This window comes from Gossypium raimondii, chromosome 7 (assembly GCF_025698545.1).
Source record: "Gossypium raimondii isolate GPD5lz chromosome 7, ASM2569854v1, whole genome shotgun sequence".
Lineage (NCBI taxonomy): Eukaryota > Viridiplantae > Streptophyta > Magnoliopsida > Malvales > Malvaceae > Gossypium > Gossypium raimondii.
Genome location: NC_068571.1, coordinates 49550862 through 49570593, shown reverse-complemented (window position 1 = coordinate 49570593; position 19732 = coordinate 49550862). Strand labels below are relative to the sequence as shown.

Genomic DNA, 19732 nt, shown 5'->3' with positions numbered 1-19732 from the left:
ACTATAAATATTTAAAAAATTGAAATGAAAAATAACTTGAAAAATAGTGTAAAATTTAATTGAAGTGAAAGCTTTTGTTTTAATTAAGTAGTTGTTTCCTCCTTTTGTCCACTTAGTGGAACAATATGAGAAAATATATATTATAAATTAGGACAAAAAAACCAATAAAGATTTAAGGGATATGATGAAAGTATAAATATTGTTCACTGGAAAAACAAAAGTTATAGATTCTATTATTTTGGATTTGTAGTTTGGTTAGGGCTATTTTAATTTTGGTTATTTATTTTAATTAATTAAATTTTAAATATTTTTATTAACTTTTAATAATTTCAGTAATTTTTTATAATTATTAATATTCTTAAATAATTTTCCATATTTTCAATAATTTTTTATAATTATTTGAAAAACCACATTTAGGATGAGCCTGTACACATCAGCATGAGGTACACATGACACTTCATGTGTCGTTGCCTACTTGCTCTGTTAGCCACTTTATCACTTAACGATAGAAATAGATGAATTTTTTTAATGAAATGACAAGTTTCTTTTTTAATCTAACATACAAGTGCTAATCTACCTATTTTTTTAGTAGAAGAAATAAAATACAATCTGACTCCTAATACAAAAACTTTTATAATACTTTTACCACAATATCTCAATTTGGTATGCTGATTGTTGAAAGCTAGCAAGCAAAAGATATTGCTTTGTCACTGTCCATTTTTTTATGACAATCCAATGATTTATCTCTTTAACCTTTAGATTTCGTTTTCTCAAATATATCGACATTGTCACATAATTTCTAACAACATGAACCATGAGGTGTGATATTGTGGTGATTGCTCACCTTATCCCTTAATATTATGGTCGTGGATTTAATACTATTTGTGGGAATGAGCCTATTTCATGACCAACTGTTTACCTATTTAGAAAATACCCGTAACGAAGAAATTAATCACTACTTCCATAAGTGGATGCTTTAGTTATGAAAAGAAATTATAAAATTACGGAAACTAATGAAGAATTTATAGAATTCCCAAACTAGTTTTCGTCAGAAATGGTGATTTTTGTGAGCAATGATTAGTTTTTGTCAAAAACGGTAATTTTTGTCAGAAATGGTTGGAAACAAAATCAGGGGGCTTTAATATTTAAAATCCAGCATAAACTCTATTTAAGCCGTAGAGGTTACACAATCAGAAGCACAAAAGAAAATATTACTAAAGTAAAAAAGTAAATATTGTGTTGAAAAATGGAAGAACAATTGATATTTGCGTGGGCAATGATATTCTGCATCGCCATAGCGCCCGTCTATGGGGAATACTATTCCAAGACTGTTACACCTAGTTCAAAGGTGGAAAAAGTGACCAATCTTCACTTCTTCCTCCACGATACCCTCAGTGGAGAACACCCTAGTGCAGTTCTGGTAGCCCATGCTAACCTCACCAGGAAAGACCATTCCCCAGTTCCGTTTGGCAGCTTGTTTGCTATCGATGATCGGCTCAGAGTAGGGCCTGAACCAACATCCAAGATAATCGGCAACGCCCAAGGACTGTACCTATCATCCAGTCAAGATGCTTCCAAGTTTACAATAGTTTTGTACGCTGATTTTGCGTTTACGACTGGCAAGTTTAAAGGGAGCTCCTTCAGTATATTCTCTAGGAATCCGGTGACCGAAGCTAAACGTGAAGTGGCAATCGTGGGAGGGAGAGGTCGGTTTAGGATGGCTAGAGGGTTTGCCCATATTAAGACCAGCTATTTCAATGCTACTACAGGAGATGCTATTCTCGATTACAAAGTTACTTTATATCATTATTAAAACCATAAGAATGCAGAAATACAGGAATCCAATCATGAGAGAAAATTAATATTTTCCTAAGACTGAAAATGTGATATCATATTTAATACTTGTTATGATTCTGTGAAGAATTGGGGAATAACACTAGTGATCCCATAATATACATTTTATCTTCCTTTACAAATACTGCTTACTTTCCAAGGGATTTCTATTAATTATTTATGGTGTTTATATGAATGATTCTGAAATATTTTGATGGAAAATTTGTGACAAAATAGCTAAAAATAACAGAGAAAAGGGTGAGATGGTAAGGCAAACTTATTACTAGCATTACTGAATTCATATCATATTTGTGTTATGAAATAATGAAAGGAAAAGACATAACTAAAGAGAGAATATGAAAGAGATACAAGAGTGACAAATGAGAGAAATTTTTATTTCATTCCTTGTGTACCTCTACAAGCCTTGCACAGGCCTCTATTTATAGTTCTTCTAACATAATACAATCCCTTAACTTATAAAGAATAAATAGAGGCTTAATTACAATATAAAAGCTTCATAATTCCATTGGAGAAATTTTAAATTTTTTGAAAATTTTAAGCAAAAATGAAAAATAAGCAAACAAAACACACAAAAATAAAGTCCATGTATACCCTATGCTTAAGTTATACATTATCCTCAATGTGTCCACTTACTAAAGATAAGTTTGAGAAATTCCATTGGTAAAAGGTGATGTGCAGAAAATTTTTGAGGTCCTCTTCAAACTTCGTTGAAAGCTCAAAAATGTTGTGTAACTTCCGGTGAGCGAACCTACATAGAAAAACATATAAAACACACCAAAATAAAATATACAATAATAAAGAAAGAAAAACAAAAACAAAAATAATCATCCAAGTTCAAAATGAGTTCTCAGTTATGAGTCTTCACTACTCATCCAAAATTCATCTACCATGTTCCACTTCCATGGGTTCCCCAACTTCACTTAACACACAATGAAATCCAAATACATAACCTCTTGAGGTGTGTCAAACGCCCTTCCAAAATAATGTTCGACTCATTGTCCATTTGCTTGCTACAAAAATGGGATCCTTCATCACTTAAAAGTTCTCCTGGAGTTCCAAATCTAGAGAAAATGTTTTCCTTGAAGAATTTCACCACTGGTTTCGTATCATTCGTTGGTATCACAATCACTTCCACCCATTTAGAAATATAGTTCACCTCCAATAAAATGTAATGATTACCAAAAGAACTTGGAAACAAACCCATAAAGTCAATTCCTCAAACATCGAACATTTCTACTTCCAAAATTCCTTTTTAGGGTATCTCATCTCGTTTGGAGATATTTCCTGTACGTTGGCAACAATCACATTTTCTTACAAACTCATAAGAACCCCAAATCATGGTAGGCCAATAAAACCTCAAATGTAGCACTTTTTGCGCCGTTCGTTTGCCTCCGAAATGATCTCCACAAGGTGAAGCATGACATCCTTCTAAAATCTTGACAACTTCTTCCTCTACCACATAACGAAGAATTAGTTTATCAGTACACTACTGGAAGGCATACGATTCCTCCCAAATGTAGTCCCTTGCATCATGCATAATCTTTTGTTTTTGTTGAGTCGAGGCATTAATTGGGAAAAAAAAACCCTTCTACAAAACAGTTCACAATACCAACATATCATGGTGCCGACGATGGCTTCCCTTACACTTGACAACACTCTAAACAGAATAATTGTTTATCAATGAAGCTCTCGTTAATAGCATTGTTACCACTCAACTCTTCATCAGTGAAATGTCTACTAAGGAACTTTACAATTATAATTAACATATATCCACCAAGGTCATTAACAAACATATGTACACATATCATATAGGTGCACCTTAAGTGTCTTCACATACTCATGATCAAATCAATATTAATAAAGGCCTTATGAGCATGTTCATTTTCACATGTAGTCACCAAATATGCTTTACATTTAAATACACATTTACACATTTCTTTAGGCCTTATGCATATCCATTTCATTTAATAGTTTCCAATAGAGAAAATTCATATTTACCTTAGTCTTTATCTTTTACATGACAAAACTCATGTTTTAACATGGTGTCGACTAAAGGTAGGAAAATAACCAATATGTCTTATTTATAACTATAGTGGCATTTACTCACATTTTTAAAACTTAAAATTTAAAAAAAGGGGCATTGGATTATGTATTGGAAGAGAGAGCCAAAACTTTTAAAACTTTGGGCCTTTGGCCCACTTTAGCATTTTTAAAGTGAAAAAAAGGGGGGAAGAACCCACACCATTACCTGGCAGCAGCCAGCCAAACCCCTTATGGAAACCCTTCTTTCTTCTCATTTTCTTATCTTTTCTTCTAAGATCAAACCATTTCTTAGCATCAAAACGTTTGATTTCTTGATAAAATCAAGTAGGAAACTTAATTCTAATCTCAATTCCTCCATCAACTTCACCATTCAAGTTAGAGAGAAAATAGAAGCTAGTGAGAGAAAGTTTCATCAAGGTAATAAATACTAATTTCCATTAACAAGCTAGGAAAGCTTGTGTATTAATTTTGGATATGTTTTTGTGTATATGGAAAATGAGGAGATGTTGATATTGAGCTTCCAAGTTAAGATGATGATGATGGAAACAAGTTTTTGGAGGCATGATACTGTGTTTAAGAGCATCCAAGAGACAAGTAACTTTGGATACTCCTACTTATTCTACGTTATTATATTAGGAAAAAAAATGATAAATTTATGTAATAAATGTGAAAATGATAGTGAAATGTATGCATGCAAATGTTATGAATTAAAGGATTGTAAACAAGTAAAATGTTATGAAATAAGTCATTAATGTGTTATAGAAAAATACGTTATAAGCTAATCAAATGAAATGGGAAACTTTGGTTGCTATGAAAGTGATAACGAGTATATTTGGATATGTAGGAACATGTATGAATCATGTTAGTTAAATCAAAATTTTAATAATGTCATTATGTCCAAGTAATGCATTGAATTGCAAATTCTTGCAAAATTTCCACAGATTCAATATAAGGTAAAAATGTGAAAATGGTTATATGAAATTAATGAATATATATATATATATGATGTATAATCGAGATCATAAATTTAATATGATATAACATGGAAATGAAATCATGAAAAATGTGTATATGAATTGCCATGTGGTGATGATGTGTGATATGGATTTTGTAATACAATAGGGATTAGTGAAATAGTGAAGGTATAATTGGCATGTCAATAAGGATTAGTGTGCGTTCTTTGTGTTAGAAGCTTTACGGCACTACACATAAGTGCATAATAAGGCTCTAATGCTTGGTGTGATGGTTGGGTTGCACTTATTGTGCAACAAATGTAGGATGTTCAGTTGGAATCTTGAATATTTAATTTTATTTTACGAAGGTTTAATAAAGTCAAAGTGCTTAAAATTGGCTAAGAAGAACTATAAGTGAATGTTTCTTGCTATAATCGAAACAAAAAAAAGTCACATGTGCTAAGTATATATTAGTGTCAATGAAAAGATTATAAACTTGGTCAAATATGAAAGGATTGATTAAGGGAATACATGTGGACCTAAAAGTGAGTGAATAAGAGAATAACTAGAAAATTAATTAAATGAATGCGTAACAAGTGATAAAGAAGAAGGAATATATTGGTAACCACCATATGCGTGTAGGGTGACTGATGATATGAAAACATATTTAGGGTAGTTCTTCATTGTTTTTGAAAAGTGTTCTGAAAAAATGCTTTTGAGAAGTGCTTTTGAAAAGTTTAGTTTAAAATTTGAGTGTTTAGTATTACTGTCAAAAAGTGCTTTTGAGAAATAAAATGTCCATTTTAGACATGTTATTATCAAGTAACAAATATACATTTAAATAATATTTAAATTAGTTAATATTATTATATTTTAGTAAGAATATAAAAAATATTATAACTTGTTGTTAATATTTTAATATATGAAATATAAATTTTAAATATTTTAAGCAATAAATATTAATTATTTATAAAATTTAATTAGAATATATAAACTATATTTTAAATATTTAAATATAACCATTAAATATTTGTAATTAGTATTTTAAAAATATTTTTTTATTTTTAATTAATGATTTTAACACATTTGTAATTAAGCACCAAGAAAAAAAAGGAAAATACTATGTTATTGGAGGGGTGAAAAAGTAATTAAGCACTAAAAGTGCTTTTGAGGGAGAAAAAGCTAAAAATTTCAGCAAAAAACAGCTTGCTCTTCACAGTTTTTCTTCCAAAAGTGCTTGTAGGGTCAGAAGTGTTTTTTTTAAGCAATGAAAAACTGGCCTTTACATGTCTTAGGCCTAATGAATGACTATAAGTGAAGAGAATCTTTGTTCTTTTTATAAACAGCCTATAAAAAGTGTAACTTCATAATTGGCATAAGTTATAAGAAATGGTAAAGTAGGTTTATCTATGAATGCTGATTGAGTTTTTTAAGCTCATGCGACGAAAAGTATAAGGTCCGAAATTGGGAGCTTCGTATCATCAATTATCCTGAGGTTATACATAGTTATTTTGGATGTTTTTTATAATAGAAATTGACATGTATAGAAGAACTTATTTCTTATATTGTAATTGTAGAATTTGAGTTGTAACTCGAGTCTTTTTTATGTTTTTAATTAAGATTTTTTTCATGGTTTACTTTAAATGTGTTTATGGCTTGAATTATGAGTTTGAATAGGTTTTGAAATTGAATTATAATGTTTGATTCTTAATGAAATGATATGGTGATGTTTGAACATGTTTTTCTGCTTAAATTTTAGCTTAAGGGGTCTAGGGTCCAATACCTTTTCCTTAGGTGTCGGTATCCAAGTTGATGTCAAAAACTACATTACATGAAATTGGGTACCAATAACTACGCCTTAGGTACTGATACCTTGGACCCTGGATAGTGCCCCCACACTATTTTGATCATTTTAAGCCCTTCAAGGCTCGTACTTGATCCCATGCATCTCCAATCACCCAAAAAATATTTTTAAATAATTTTAAGTTGATTTCATAGCCTTCAAAATGTTTTTATATTATTTTTATGATTTTATTTAAATTTTTCAAAGTTTTAAATTTTGATAAAACTCCTATTTTCCTCCACCCGAATGACTTTGTTTAAACTAGTGGGCTTCAAACAATTATTCTATGATTTAGATGTGCCCCTTAAGTTTTAAAATACTCAAAATAATTAATAGTAAATTTTAATTATTCTAAAATTGGTCAATTTGATCCAAACCACATTGAAATGTTGTAAAATGAAGGCTTTTATAAAAGAAAATTTTGGTTAAAGCTTGAAAGTGCTCTGATAGCACCTCCTACTCGTACAGTGCGTCAAAATAGGTGGGGGATGCTACACTTGAAATTTGGGATATAATTAATTTATTTTGGGTTTGGTAATAATGGATATATTATATGGGTTTGGGCTTAGTGTAATATATGTGGGTTTTGAAATAAATATTTTAAAATAAGTATTAAGTTTATAAATTTAATAAGAAAGATAAAAGTTATTCAATGTCAATAAAATATAATAATAAAGAATAAAAGATATTTCTATCAATTCATATGCATATCATATAATAATAAATATTACATCGAATAAGTACTTCAATTATTTTATATAAAAACTCTAATGAATATAATAAAAACAATAAAATATATTTTCATCAATTCATATGCATATTATATAATAAATTTACATACAATGAGCATTTTAATTATTTTATATAAAAATCCTATTAAATATATGTAATTTATGTTTTTTATAAGACAAATCTAAATTGTGTTGTTATCAATTAAAAATAAAATGATTATTACAATCGAAATTGAAATATTTATAACTTAAAAAATTCAAAATTATTTGAATCCATCAAAGCCCACTCAACTCGATCCAAGTTCGAATTCGAAAAAATTTGAGCCCACAAAAACTGTAACACCCCTAACCCGTATCCATTTCCAGAATAGGATTATAGAGTATTACCGGAGTTTACAAATTAATTTACAAACATTTCATTTCATCAAGCATTCATATTTATAACCAATCAAAATCAAAACATTAATGAGCTAACGTTGGCCAATTTAACTTATACATGTCATTATAACCAGAATCAAATCATCCAAAATTACTGATAGTACCAATGGATAGTGTGATATATCTCCGACAAGCTTCCAACCCAATGGAGCTTCCGATAATCATTTCAATGCATCTAATAATTATACATATTACCAATAATATTTTAATTCCAATAATAAAACACATATTTATATAATATTCATCACCAAATAACATTCACTTTAATTAAAATTATACGAATATAATTCATACGAACTTACCGTGCTAAATTGTAGAAATACCATAATTCGAGACATTTTGGTAATTTTCTATTTTCCTCAATTTTCACTCAATCTTGATCTAAATTAATATTTCATTCAATTTATTAATTTAAATAATAAAACAATTCATTTCATGCAATTTGGTCACTTTTGACTTTTTACAAAATTACCCTTAAAATTTTACTTTTATTCAATTTAGTCCCTGAATCTAAAACATGCAAATTAGCCATTTTAATGAAAACTCATGCTAGTTGAATAATCATATATTTTCCTCCTCCTCCTCCCCATTCCACATCCTTAATGTATATAACATGTTTATATGTAACATTGTCTATAATTTCACTATTTATTTATATGTTCATTCAAAGTTGTCCACTTGAGTCATGGTCACTAAATTATTTATATATTGAGCAACAGAACTCTAAATTAAGATCCGCTAAATTTATATGAAACTAGACTCACATATTTTCTTACCATAAACTTTTCAGAATTTATGGTTTATCCAATAAGTACAGTTTATTCTTTAAAGTCATCCCTATTCTGCTGTCTGACAGTTTCAACCCTTCTTCACTAAAAATTAATTTTCGCTTCGTACGGGATTAGGATAATGTTCTCGTTTGTTTCTATTAAAAGTATACTCACTAAGAATTTAGACATCTAAATTTATGCCCCTAATTATTTTTATACAATTTTTAATGATTTTCCAAAGTCAGAACAGGGGAACCCGAATTCATTCTGACATTGTCTCACAAAATTTATTATATCTCATGATTTAAAACTCCATTGCTTACACCATTTCTTCTACAAGAAGCTAGAATCATTAAGATTTAATTTCATATTTTATTCATCTTCTAATTTGATTCCCAAAATTTTTGGTGATTTTTTAAATTTGGACTACTGCTGCTGTCAAAAACTGTTTTAATGCAAGATGTTGATTACTAAGTTTAAAACTCCCTTATTCCTTTTCTCTATAATATTTCCCATCACTTTCTCTTATTTCACTTCACTAATATATCAAGAACATAAGACCTTTGTTAAGAAAAATCTACTATAACATCATTTCTATGCTTTTTCAATAATATCAAACTTAAAAATATATTGAAATCTTGATGTTCTTACCTTGTCCTATTAGTTTCAACATTTAACTTGATTTTCTCTCTCCTCCAGCTTCTCTTTCTTGAATCTAACTTGATGTTCTAGCTCCCCATAGTCTCCTTGTTATCTTTCTCTCTTGATGGATATGGAAATTCTTTTGATTTCTAAGTGAAAATGATGAGTATTTGGTGAAAGGACCAAATTGTAAAGAAAAGAAAGTTTCTTTCTTTCTTTTCTCTTCATACGTTGGATGCATGAGAAGAAGATGATGATTCTTCATCTTTCCTTCCATTTATATACTAAATAGAATAATAATAAAATAATAAAATATCATTTAAAAATCAAATTAAAATATTAATAAACTAATATTTATTTATTTATTTAATCTAAAATATCTCCAACATCATCATTATCTTCTAGATTTCCATTTCTTCTAATTGACCATTTTCCCCTTTATAATATTTTAAAATTTCATCCTTGAGTCATCACTTAATTTGGTGAAATTACGATCTAGCCCCTCATAATTCTTCACCTATTCAATTTGGTCCCAATTCATCCATTTTCTTAGTTTCTAGATTATTTCACCCTTAAAATATTTACACTATTGGTCTTTTAAATTTTTCATATTTACACTTTAACCCCTCAAATTTTGAGTATTTACTCTTGGGCAACAAAACTTTTCTCACTTTTGCGATTTAATCATTTCTTAAATTAATATGTCATAATATACTTCCCAATGTTGACATAACTCAAAATTATCTTTTTTGTCACTTTATTTCCTTATGTTACTATGTAAAGGATATTATCTTACTTTCTTACTGTAGTAATTTTCGGGGTATTACAAAAATTAAACCCAAAAAAAATCCAGAGTAAAAAAAAAACAGAGCCTGCCTATTTACCAGCTCTACCATTTTTATGACACCCCACACTCGACCTTGTCACCAATTCCAAGTGTGTGACGTCACATTACGTTGCCGAAGCAACTCATACTAACTTTTATTTCATTTATTATGTTATAGGAAATAAAAAAAATTAAGTCTCATATATTTCTAACTATACATATAAATGTGTTCAATAATTGTCAAATAAAGTCATTTAATGTATTTGGGGATTAAACGGAATCAAATTCGGAGTTACTATTCAAATCTAAACTCTAAATACCAAAGTCCAATAGTGTTGTCTCAAGAAAATGATACCATGTCTCGAGACAGGTTTTTCTAATGTGTCTATTTTTGCTTCGATGTGGATATGTCTTGAAACACCAGGTCCATGTCTCAAGACTAGATCTTTCATATTTTGAGATAAGGCTTGAGACAAATTCACTATTTTCTTAATTTAACTTTGATTTTTTAATGTCTCGAGACAAGGGGTTCTTGTCTGGAGACCAAGAACAGGGAAAATCTATTTTATCTTTGAAGTGTCATTGTTTCAAAACATAAGCCATTCTTTCTTAAGACTTCTTTGATCAGTCTTGAGACCTAAAGCAATGAAATGCACCAAATGGTCAATTTTGTTCTTGTGGTCTTGAGACATGTTCGTGGTATATTGAGACAAGAAAGTCACTTGATTACTTACAAAAACAATGCACTTGTGTTATGAAACAAGTCTTGAGACAGAATGACTTGTGTCTCGAAATAAGGCACTTTGAAAATAAAATAGATTTGCCCTATTCCAAGTCTCGAGACAAGAACCCATCATCTTGAAACATCCAAACATTGAAGCTAAATTAAGAAAATAGGGGATTGGTGTCTCAATCCTTGTCTCGAGGCATGAAAGATCTAGTCTCGAGACATGGATCAAATGTCTCGAGACATCCACATCGAAGCAAAATTAGTGAAATTGGAAAAGCCTATCTTGAGACATGGTATCATTGTCTCAAGGCACGCTGCTGGACTTTGGTATTTGGAGTTTAGATTTGAATCTTAACTCCGAATTTTATTTAGTTTAATCCCCAAATGCATTAACTGACTTTACTTGACAATCATTGAACACGTTTATATGTATAGTTGGAAATGTATGAGACTTAATTTGTTTGATTTCCTGTTACACGATAAATGAAACAAAAATTGATATGAGTTTCCCCGATAATATAATTTAATGCCACATATTCAGACCTGGTGATCGGATTGGGTGTGAGGTGTCACAATTTTGGTTGTTTTTAGATCAAGATGCCTATTCAAGTTAAAAAAAAAAAGAATTGTGTTCTTTCAACAACATTTTTTTTTCAAATTTTTATTTTTTTCTCAAATTTTATATTAAAAATTTCAAATTTGATATAAAAGTTTTTGTTTTAATTTTTAGTTCAATTTTCAAACTTTTATAATATCTTCAATTTAAGGGATTTATTTCAGTTTTTTTCATATATTTTTAAAATTTTTAGATTTTTATGAAATTTTTAATATTTTGGAAATTCTTATAACTTTTTTTAATTTTTAAATTTTTAAATATTGTAAGATTTTTTACTTATTATTTTTCATAATTTTTTGAAATCACTATAACTTTTAGAATTTTTAGAAACATTTTAGAAACATTTTTATAATTTTAATTATTTTCTAATGTGATATTAAGATAAAGGGTAAACTACCAAAGGCCACTAAATTATTAGAAAGTTTACGTTTTGGTCACACAACTTCAAAAAGTTACAAATTGATCATTGAACTATTTGAAAGTTTTCATTTAAGTCACTAAGTTTGTTAAAGTCAATGTTGTATGGCCTTCTCTATTTGCACCACCTACACCAATCGAAAGCTCTCTTTCCCATTCTCTTCTATATATTTTTTTTCATGAAAAAACTTTGAACGTTACATAACTGCGAACCAAAATTCAAACAACTTTCTTTTCCAATCTTTAACGCTAATCGTCAAATTGACTTAAATCTAAAGTATGTTCTTCCACTCGTCAATGAGTACTGATCCATTGTACCTATTGTCGAATTATCTCTTGGAGCTCACTAATTGGACTTAAAAAAAAAGAAACTTAACAGCCATAGGCTTAAATGAAATATTTTTAATAGTTCAATGATCATTTTATAACTCTTTAAAGTTAAATAATCAAACGTAAATTTACTAATAATTTAGTGACCTAAAATTTAATTTACCTTAAAATAAAATAACGTTAAGTCAACAAACTCAATCACGTGAATGGTCACGGGGACAAGAAAAGTGCCAAATTAGTGAAAGTTATCAGCTAACGGTTTCTATCCACGAGGGCTTTATTGATTGAAGAAAAAATTCGAGTACTTATTGGATGCAATAAAATAATGAAGACTTAATTGATTTTTACATTATTTCTTAAGGGGTATTTTATAGTATTTAGCCTTCTATCTCTTTTATTTTCTTTTTGTTCTTTCTTTCTTTAATTAATTAATTAAATTTCCACATTTTCTCACATATAAATTTTTTGGTACCTCAAGAGTCGAGACTCTATCAATAGCAACTAGCATGAAAATCTTAATTATTACTTAATTTTTTTATCGTAATTAGGATATTCACTGTCGAATGATTAATTTTCTCATTCCGATATTTTTAAAAAAAAATAAACGATTAATCATGAAATATGTTTAGTTTCTATAAGTGGAGATCGAACTCCCAGCCATATTACTAATAGATAAGATGAGCGACCATTATACCATACCTCATGATTATTTATTGTTGATATTTTAAAACCGTTATTTTTCGTGGTTATTATTAATTAAAATCTAAAATTACAAAAATTGAACTATTGGTGACTGTCCCCCCCTCATTCTTTTTTTCCTTTGATAAAATGGGTAGATGTCTCTTTCTTATAGTTAGATTGGAGGTTTTAGCTTAATGGCTTGTCAATTAATTCAAACATCATATCAAGGTACAAAGAATGGGGTGATATATCTGTATATCAGTAGGGACCACTAAAAATAAATAGCCTCCAAAGACCAAGACAACTTTATTTAATCCAACAAACATTACAACATTGAAGGCCAACCAACTATCTTGGCTTTGGCTAACCCATTTATTTAGTTTTCCTGAAAATAATATCATAATTGACTTTGTATCCTGCTTCTAAATTTGGATTAATAGTAATGATTGTCGAGATTATTTAAGTAGAGATAGTAATTTCCTTTTTATAAAAAAAATGTAATATTTTGTTTTTGAGAAATTTAAGTAATATTTTTATTTCTAGGTTCTTGGTACCAAATTCTTCTGCGTATTAAGAACCTAATGGTTGCATGCATTTTTCATGATCTATTTAAAGCTTATCTTAATTTTACCCAAAAAAAAAAATCTTATTTAAGTACAATCCATACCAGTAAACTTACATACATATATATATATATACACAAGAGGAAATCATGCTTCATTGTTATATGCATATATGCTAATGAATCAACGACCCAATGCATAAATTGAGGCCTGTTTAAACAAAAATAGTATCCATGTAAAATTTGTTTGGGAGAATGGAAGGTGTTTAAATGTTAGAGGTACTACTTTCTTTCCATTTTATTTTAACAGTTGTAATATACATATAGCTCTTAAGTTTCAATTTCTATAACTTAGGCATTCATCTTCAAGACAATTTCTTTTTGCAGCAAAGAAATATATACTTACACACTTACTTGGTAAGTGGTAAGTTGATGAGAAAAATCTAAATAAACTTTTAGTTTTTAATATAAAAAACTTAATTATCTTATACTTGTACGATTGGTTAGTTAGCAAAATTTTGGAAGGTTTTAAGTAGCTAAAATACTGCCTCGCTGTCTCTGGTTATATTGTTGTTACAAGTTAATCGGACATTAATTTCATTATGAATTGTTGATTTTGTATATGATTTTTTTTTGAATAATTTCATTATAGGTTCTAATCATTTCTGCTCATTTTGACATAATGCTTAGAACTATTCATAGCCCCTCCTAACTCATAAATAAAAGGATGATGCACTTCAACCCATATCCTCCCGCATTGGCAGAAAAATAAAAATAAAATTGATTTTATTAATTATTTTCTCACCTATTACACTATGGATCAAACAAAATTCTTGTTGAAAAAGAAAGAGCTAATATTACAAAGAAAATGGTTTATGCAAAGTTCAAAATAAACATAAACATAAAAACTAAACAATATTTTGAGTTTATAGTTCATAGATGTGCCAAAATTTCAAACTTAATGATATATCACCCATCAAACCTATTGCTTTCTCAGATAATCACAATGGCAAAAACTTCTCCTGCTGGTACATTGATATTAATCAAATGTTGGATTTGGACATGATTAAGATTTAGACACCAAGCTTTAATTAATGAAACAAGTACAAGCCAAAGAAGTGGCTTAATTTGGCTGCTGCTACTGTTTATTATTGGTTATCTATCTATCATTCACATCTTTTTCTTAGCAAATTAATGGAAAATGTTAACGAAAAAGATATGTGAGATGTATAAATCATATATTTGTTTCCATTTAATCCTTCATTATCCAACCCCATGCATTCAGTCTATTGTTCATCTTTCAATTTTAATGATAATACTGATGTTTTACACCTGAGGCCATCTTGTTGTCCACTCCATCATTTGTATTTTGATTCCTTTACCCTATAAAATTGATATTGTGATCTAGAATGGAGTAACAACATTAAGCTTAATTTTTTTTTGAAATAATAAAATGTAATCGAATTAAATTCACATATAGCGAGACTCAAAGATTTAAATATATAATTACGTATGGTGGGTCTTGAGCCTAAATACTTTCGAAGCATATGATTAGAAATTAGGCTTTCATTCCACGCATTCTAAACTTTAAATTTTTTGTTTTCCATTCTTATCTGTAGGGGTGTTCAAACGGTTAACTGAACTGAAATTTTTTCAAACAAAAATCAAACGAACCGAAATTTATATGGTTTTTTTTAGTTAAAACAAGTATAAAACATATAAAAAATAAATAAATTGATTCACCTAATTATCTGAATTAAAACTACATATAATTTGTATTATTAATTATGAAGTTTGATTAATTACCCGATTTTGAACCGAATTAACTGATAACTAAACTTTCAAAAAATCATTAACCGACCTCCTACTGAATTAGATTGGTTAACCAACCGATTAACCGAATTAAACCGATTTTAACTAAAATTTGAACATCCCTATTTATCTATTAGATAAGTAGCAAAACAGCAAATCATTTAACATATCAAATTTGAAAAAGTGTTGATAGTTAAATCAATATAAAGTTTAAGTCAACAACGAGCCATAAATTTGGTGATCAAATTATGAATTTTCAAAGTTTAGTAACTAAAAAATTTTCTTGAAAAGTTAAGCAGTTAGAACTATATATATATGTATATATTTAAAATTCAAAATTATAATAGCATGAGGACAATTCTATGTTAGAAGACAAGGTAATATGTGTTGTGCCACCAGCATATATATCATTCAATCATTCTATGTTAAAAATACATAATTATAAATTAATAATATATGATTTATAATTTACTAATAAATAATTTTGTTTATAATTTAAAAATAATTAATTATAAATTAATAGTATTGATGGTCTAAGTTATTAATATGTTATTAAATTTATTACTAAAAATAAATTATTAAATCTTTACTAGATGATTGATAATATATTAGCTTAGCTTTTAATAAAGCAAACCTAGCTTAACTTCAATGTTTGCTTGTCTCGAGATAAGTGAATACTTTGTTTTGAGGTATGATAGTTATTGTCTCGAGACATGTTCAATATCAGCTTGTGAATATTTGCGAGGGTGGGGGGAGGTCCGATGGGGGAACATGAGAGGGAGAGGGACGGAGTGGGGGATTTTAAAATTAGAATCAAATTATGAACATTTGTAAATTTTGAGAGTTGATTTTCTAAAATTATGAATAAATTGATATAATATTTTGAAGCTGAGGGGCTAAATTTGTTATTATGCCACATCAGCTTGCCGTTTGTGATTTTATTTGGAGTGACCAAAATGATTGACTTATGTAACATAGATAATTAAATTGCAAACTTTTTATTTTGAGTACTTAAAATAAAAATTTTAATAATTAGGTGAATATCTATAAATTTACCCTAAAAGTGCTGTTCTTTTATCCAATATGGTGCACGAACTTTCAAATCATTTTCATAAATGAAAATCTGTCATATTATCATCTTTTTCACGTAATAGAAAGGTAAATGAGTAATTAAAAAAATATTAGTGTGTTTAGTTGCGAAATTTTAAATTTTTGAGATTTTAAAATGTTAATATTTTAGAATTTATGAAGATTTATAAATGTTTTGTTTGAATAAATAATTGATTTAAAAATTAAATTACTGGTATTTTACAAATTATAAAATAAGAATAATTATTTTAAAATAAATATTATAAAAATTTCCAATACGAATATTATTATATATGTAAAAATTTATAAATAGTTTTAATAAAGAAAAATTTAAAAATGATTTTTAAGTTTAAATCTTTTATCTTATGATGGAAATAAAATATTAAAAATCACTTATTGAGATAGAATTTGAAAAGAGAAATTAATTGAGTTACTAAAATCTTCTCTCGAAATTACTTATAAATTTTGAAATTCTCTAATATATTTATCTAAACAAATAAATTAATTTTTACAATTTTAAAATAATTCTACAAATTCAATACCCTTAGGTTTCTTCTTTAACAATCTCCCTATTTCTCTCTGTAAGAAATATCTCTTTGAAGTTGCCATTCAATCTCTTCCTTAATCTTCCTTATAATCAAATACCAAAATACTACTCATTTGTTATTCCTTTTAAGTTTCTCGAAAACTTCAATGCCTGTTTTTTTTCCCCTTAAATCCATATTAAACCCATTTTTTTAGTAGTAAATATTATTTAATTTTAAAAGATTAAATTATTTAAAAATTTCTATTTAAGTGATTAAGTTGTTAAAATTGTTTTTTGTGTAATTTTTTCTGTTCGCACCGTCTGCACCAGTCGAAAAAATTTCATCTCATTCTCTTCTACACTTTAGGTTTTATTTATTTATTTATGAAATCATAAATTTACAAACCAAAATCTAAATAGCTTTTTTTCGATCCCCGACACTAGTCGTCAAATCGATTTTGGTCTAAGATATATTCTACGTGTCGATAGTTATGGATGATTAAATCGTTACTTAGAGCTCTATAATCGAACTTTTTAAAAAATAACTTAACAACTCAACGACTTTAAAATAATTCAATGATATAATTTTTTATTTTTGAAATTGATTAATAATTTACGGAGGGTATTATTATGTTTCAAATTTTGGTTATTGAAATTGAAATTTCCAAAATGAAAAACCTGTAAATCTATATGTTTTGGAAACTAACAAACTAAAACACCTTCCAACTTCTAATAAATCCCACACTTTGATTATCAACTTGAATATGAAGAAAATGAAAACAAAATTTTACCTCATAAAAATTTAAAATAAAGAGTAAATAAAATTTTAATATTTATAGTTCAAATGGAAGTATGTTATTGATGAAAATAAAGAGGTCAATTTTTGGAATGCAATTTCATACATGATTCAAAGAAGCTATATTGGGATCAAACTGATGCTTAAAACAAACTCAAAAGAACGTGGTAATACACCAAAACATAACTTGAAGTATATAAATACGAGACAAAGAATTCATATATGATTCAATTATTTCTCTTTTTCACAAACAACATTTGCAAATGTAAACCAGACGCCTTCTATAGCTGTAAGCTATAATTATGTGATATATATGACGGACTTTAATTTCTTAATTATGGTATCCTTCCCTCCTTTCTGCATGAATGCTTAATATATTTTTTATATATGCACCGATGACTGACATGATATTAATATCCTATACAACACACTATATGACTTTTCAAACCAAAGCAAATGAACAGCCCAAGAGAATTAATGGGTACTACTGCAACAAGTTACCATCTCCTTCTTGCTCATCAAATGAAGAACAGTTCCTATTAAGCAGCTCTTCTATCATTTGTAGTGCGATTCTCTCCTCTTCGTCCATGTCTGGTCCCACTTCAGGCCCAGTTAAGCCTTGGTTATTGGAAGGCACCGTATTCGCTGAAACTTCAGTATTTCCTTTTCCAAGCTCAACAGTCATTACCCAATTGGATTCTGAGGTCTGGCCTGCCCGCTTTTGCCACACTCCTATATGAGAATTCTCAGTGTCAAGCCTCAGACAAGTCATTGAAGGAGAAGGTGCCTTGCTGCATTTTCTAAGCTTGGCATGGAGGATTTCAGATAGCTCATTTGATGGTACCCTTGAATGGGTATTTTCAGTGCCTTTTGGGTCTCCACTTGGTGTTTGTGATATGGGGAAGTTGGTTTTTGCGTTCCTTCCACTCATTAAGATGGCTGCTTGGTCATAAGCTCGGGCTGCTTCTTCAGCTGTTTCAAATGTTCCTAGCCATACCCTTCTCTTTCTACAACAAATACCACCAAATCAAAGGAGAATAAAGGGAAAAAACAAAAAACAAAAGAAAATCTTGTAGCTTAAACGACTTACAATAAAGGATGGCGAATTTCAGACACCCAGGAGCCCCAGTGTCGCTGCCTAACACCTCTAAACTTCTTTGATTGCACCATAATTTGGAAACAAATGGAGGGTTGAAAAGGGCAGGGGAAAAATCAGGCTCAAAGGAAAAAAAGAACCATCTATGGATATAGAATTGTTGTTGAATGAGAGTGCATACGAGAGCTAAGAGATATCATATATGAAGGGAGATTTTACACAGCGGAAAGTTTTAACTGAAAAGATGGATTGTCGGCTAAATACTAAAAGTACCGTCCTATAGAGTCATTCGTCACCTACACCTTCCTTAAAAACCATAAGAAACCTACCGAATAAATGACATGGGTCTAACCTTGCATATTGTACTACTCTGTCATCAGTTGCTTCTCATGCAATATAATTCCATGTGATTGAAAGTAATGTAAAAAATTGACATTGATGGGACAACTTTTCTTTTCATTGTTTTGGTCTTCTTTACACTACCAATAGTTATTTTTATTATTGGCCTTTCTTAGGAAGTGTAGGAACATCACATGGAGAGAGGTATTAATGTAGGCCAAAGGAACCAATTACCCAATGAGCTTGTTGAGGGAAAATGAGTATAGAGTTATTGAATGGTATTCGGAAATATCAATTGCATACTGTTATTGAGGTAATTAAAAATTTATCTTATTTGGTTTGGTAATTTAATGAAGAAAATATTTGGATCCTGTCAAGTGTCATTATATCAAGAGAGTGCGTGTTTATAGCCCAAATTCTTGGAAGAAGATTTAGAAGTGAGTGTTCTACTGTTTAAGTAATCTTTTAAGTATAAAGGTGAGATCTTTATATTTTAAGAGTGATAAAGTATGAATCACTTATTGTATTAGTGATAAAAGATTGGAGGAGCTCTGTTAGTCTGTTAGACATATTATTATGCAGTTACTAAATAGTTAGCAGCAGTAGTTAGTCTTACACAACTGTATATATACTATTGA

General features: G+C 28.9%; 2 protein-coding genes across 2 annotated transcripts; one reads left to right on the top strand and one right to left on the bottom strand.

The window, feature by feature from the left end:
- The first annotated feature begins 1226 nt into the window (after positions 1-1226).
- On the top strand, positions 1227-1936 carry LOC105770287 (dirigent protein 15). The gene has a single exon (XM_012591418.2). It carries the CDS (start codon positions 1247-1249, stop codon positions 1811-1813), a length of 567 nt encoding a protein of 188 aa, XP_012446872.1. The 5' UTR covers positions 1227-1246; the 3' UTR covers positions 1814-1936.
- A 15924-nt stretch (positions 1937-17860) lies between these two features.
- LOC105778797 (ethylene-responsive transcription factor WIN1) lies at positions 17861-19041 on the bottom strand. The gene is made up of 2 exons (XM_012602590.2): positions 18750-19041; positions 17861-18666 (listed from the first exon to the last, which is right to left on the bottom strand). The coding sequence occupies exons 1-2, from the start codon at positions 18827-18829 to the stop codon at positions 18144-18146; spliced, it is 603 nt and encodes a 200-aa protein (XP_012458044.1). The 5' UTR covers positions 18830-19041; the 3' UTR covers positions 17861-18143.
- Between the last annotated feature and the right edge of the window lie 691 nt (positions 19042-19732).

Coding starts and splice junctions, on each gene's coding strand:
- LOC105770287 (XM_012591418.2), top strand. CDS start 1,247: ATGGAAGAACAATTGATATTTGCGTGGGCAATGATATTCTGCATCGCC.
- LOC105778797 (XM_012602590.2), bottom strand. CDS start 18,829: ATGGTGCAATCAAAGAAGTTTAGAGGTGTTAGGCAGCGACACTGGGGC. Junction 18,667..18,749: donor GAAATTCGCCATCCTTTATT/GTAAGTCGTTTA, acceptor TATTTGTTGTAG/AAAGAGAAGGGTATGGCTAG.